Here is a 3576-nt window from a genome sequence, read left to right as displayed (position 1 = left end):
ATAGCTAGATAACACGTTCACGCAGAACGTATTCTTTGCAGAAACGCTCATTTCATTACAGTGCAGTCAGGTCAGCTGCCTGCAGAGGTGTGAAGTACGCTTTATTGGTTTTCCAATGAGGTGGTTGGAGGCTGTAACAAGGTGATAATGGTCTGAGTTGCGGTTGAGGGCTGCTGAGTCCTGATGCATGTTTCTGTTTCTGTGGTTTTGTGGTTTTGTAAAATGTGTCTCACTGTTTGTTTTTGCTGCCGGGTTCCCATTTTTGGCAGAATTTTCCCTCCTTCATCAGCCCTGTTACAGTGTGGTCAGACCAGTCCATCACCATGGGGAACATCTTTAGCAATCTGCTGAAGAGTCTAATAGGGAAGAAGGAGATGCGTATCCTGATGGTGGGCCTAGACGCTGCAGGGAAAACCACCATCCTGTACAAACTCAAACTGGGGGAGATAGTCACCACAATCCCCACCATCGGTACGTTAGTTGAAGTTTCATGACAGTAACCAACAGTTTTTCATTGATGCATGGCTGTTTATAAACTGTTCTTAAGCCATCTATAACACACTCTGCCCCCCATGTTCAGGGTTCAACGTGGAGACAGTGGAGTATAAAAACATCAGCTTCACAGTATGGGATGTGGGAGGCCAGGACAAGATCCGTCCTCTGTGGCGACACTACTTCCAGAACACTCAGGGTGAGATGTGTGCGTGTGCGTGTGCGTGTGCGTGTGCGTGTGCGTGTGCGTGTGTGTGTGTGGATGGGTGTGTGTGTGTCAGGGCTCCTAACTGACCATGCTGGGGTTAAGACTGCTACTCCAGGCCTGTGACACATCCTGCACCATGTCACCCCTGACACCTAAGAGCATGAGGCTGATGACTCACACTCTAGATTTAGATATTTAATTTGCCGACTGCATCTACTGCCTCAAATGGGCAGAGTTTGTATAGTCAAAGTGAAAGCATGAAAAGCTGTGGAAGCATTATAGTGTTTTATTATGATGTACTCATGTTGGTTTAAACAGTAGATCATTTTATTCTGACAGAGGTTGTGTGTTGAGTTTGTTGAGAGTTGGGTCCTGGTTTCAGGTCTGATCTTTGTGGTGGACAGTAATGACCGCGAGCGGGTGAACGAGGCTCGGGAAGAGCTCATGAGGATGCTGGCAGAGGACGAGTTACGAGATGCTGTGCTTCTCATTTTCGCTAACAAACAAGTATGTGTCTTCCTCTTTGCCTCTCTTCATATTTTTCCCAACGTTGGGTGAGTTTCCTAGTAACTGAGCAGCACTAGAATCATCTTTACATCCATAGCCTACAATGGATTTAAGGTGATTTTAGTGCTACAACGCTCACTGGAAGCTCATTTGTGTGCTTTTTGTCACCTCAGTCCTTCATTCACCTTTGCATCCACTTCATTGATGTGTGTCTCATTTGTGTAGGATCTACCCAATGCCATGAATGCTGCGGAGATCACAGACAAGCTGGGCCTGCACTCCCTGCGCCACCGTAACTGGTACATCCAGGCCACATGCGCCACCAGTGGGGACGGTCTCTATGAGGGACTGGACTGGCTGGCCAATCAGCTGAAGAACAAGAAGTGAGGGGTCCAATCAGAAGAGTGGGGAGGACCCTGAGTACCAGCTCATCAGGGAGCGGGAGTGGTTGTAGTTGATCCTTCCTGTTTACACAGTGAGGCAGGTCAGCAGAGCTTCTAAGGGATGGTTCAGAAAGGATTCACCCCCCTCAACTCCGACTTTTCCCTCTCTTTGTACAAAGACTTCAAATATGGTGGGATCTGCAGCAACACTAGTTGAGTTATTTATTGATGAATATGAATTAGTTTAATGAATTACAAAGTAATTAATTATGAGAATTTTTAATTCCCTCATATTATGTCAATTATTCTGCAGTTGGGTAAAGACATAATTTCCCTATCTTATATAGTAATTTGTATTGAAATGACCTTTGGATCTGTTTCTACCGTAACATAAATGTACAAATTGGAAAATCCAGACATTGTGGGAGTGAATTCTGATTGTCGTATAGGAAGAATACTGAGAAATATTTCTAAATACTGTGTCATTCCTTGGGGACATATTCAACCTGATGTAAATATAAAAAAAACTGTTACCACCATCCTGTAGTGAATTCTAAGTACAGCACATTATCACATTGTACAGACATCAGTCCTACTTAAAATAGTGAAGTGACCGTCTCTACTGGTGCAGTTCTGTGTCTTCTATGCTTTCAGAGGTACATGATTAGTAAATAGTTACATATAATGTGCCACATCACATGTCAATACAAGACATTTAATTTCAAATGCTTAACCATCACATGATAAACATAAATTATTTTGTCAAATTATATATTAATGAATTAGCAACAGACATGCTAAAGTTTTATTCTCTTAGTTGATGTTTTATTAATGAATCTATTTATGTATTTAAAATCTCTACCATCGTCATGTTTAGATTTTTGGCATTGTGGATACAAAATAACCCTTAGCCAGTATTACAGCCGTAACTTTACATTTTTGCTCATGGCATGGCAACATTAATGCTTCTGGAAGTGGCCCACTCAATGGTTGGAGAAATGGACTGACATATAACAAAATACACCTTGTATACAGCTCTGTGTCTGTGATGGTCAAGCAGCTTTCTCAGTGTTTACTGCTCGATCTAGCAGTGGGACTGACAGTTAGAAGTATCTGCATTCTGTAACTCTTTATAAATGCACTGCCCAGTATTCACATAGCATGCAGTATGGTATATTGATAGATGTTTAGAGAGCTTTTAACTTTACCCCCTCCAGGCTAATTTCTTTATCCATGTGTTATATTCCTCCTAATTAATACTGTAGCTACTTACTATATCTGCCAGAAACAATGCACATTGCTTAACATCTTACCTTTCTTATTCATTGTAATTTGAGTTGACAGTTTCAGGGAATGAGTTTTTTTCAGTGTACCATATTACGTAAACAATATGTTCACATATTTATGTATTTGTCTATTTGTGTAATGTAGTATTGTGATCAGTGATATCATTGTGGACCAGGGATCAGTACTAATTGTATTCATGATTATAGTTCATTAGAAATTCAAAAAAAAAAAAAAAAACATTCTTCCTGGTGTTCACAGAACACAATAATCAAAGTGATATCATAAATAATATCAACGGATGGATGCATGATCTTACGGTAAAAGATCTCTAGACAATAAAGTGTGAAATTATCTGATATATTATCTATATAGCCAGTCTCTTCAGACAATATTCTCTAATTGCTACTGCTGGTTGGGGCAATTATGTAATGGTAGATATTATGGACACAGTGTAATAGGTTTACGTAAAACCCTTCCAATATGCAAGAGCATGCTTTTTTGTATGTCAACTGTATATTTACACATTTTACTAAAAGAGAATAAACAAACTTGAGGGGAAAGAATCACTGTTGTTGATATGCCTGATTGTAGATATTGGGTTACTGTTATGGATTGATACAGATATATAAATGTATGAATATAAGAAAAAATGGCTTTACAGTTTGTGACATATCCTACATTGAGTTTAGTTTAGTGAGA

At 40.0% G+C, this 3576-nt stretch overlaps 1 protein-coding gene across 2 annotated transcripts; it reads left to right on the top strand.

The window, feature by feature from the left end:
• Positions 1–323: 323 nt before the first annotated feature.
• On the top strand, positions 324–1874 carry arf3a (ADP-ribosylation factor 3a; the record flags this gene model as incomplete). Of its 2 annotated transcripts, XM_083674340.1 has the most annotated exons (4): positions 324–471; positions 581–691; positions 1083–1207; positions 1433–1874. In XM_083674340.1, 4 exons carry the CDS (start codon positions 324–326, stop codon positions 1592–1594), a joined length of 546 nt encoding a protein of 181 aa, XP_083530466.1. In that variant the 3' UTR covers positions 1595–1874. The 2 variants fall into 2 exon arrangements, with proteins under 2 accessions (XP_083530466.1, XP_083530467.1); XM_083674341.1 differs by lacking the exon at positions 581–691.
• Between the last annotated feature and the right edge of the window lie 1702 nt (positions 1875–3576).

The sequence above is a fragment of the Argentina silus genome, assembly GCF_951799395.1.
Source record: "Argentina silus genome assembly, chromosome: 8".
Taxonomy (NCBI): Eukaryota; Metazoa; Chordata; class Actinopteri; order Argentiniformes; family Argentinidae; genus Argentina; species Argentina silus.
The sequence above is the reverse complement of the archived record's forward strand: the minus strand, read 5'-3'. Positions and strand labels throughout refer to the sequence as shown.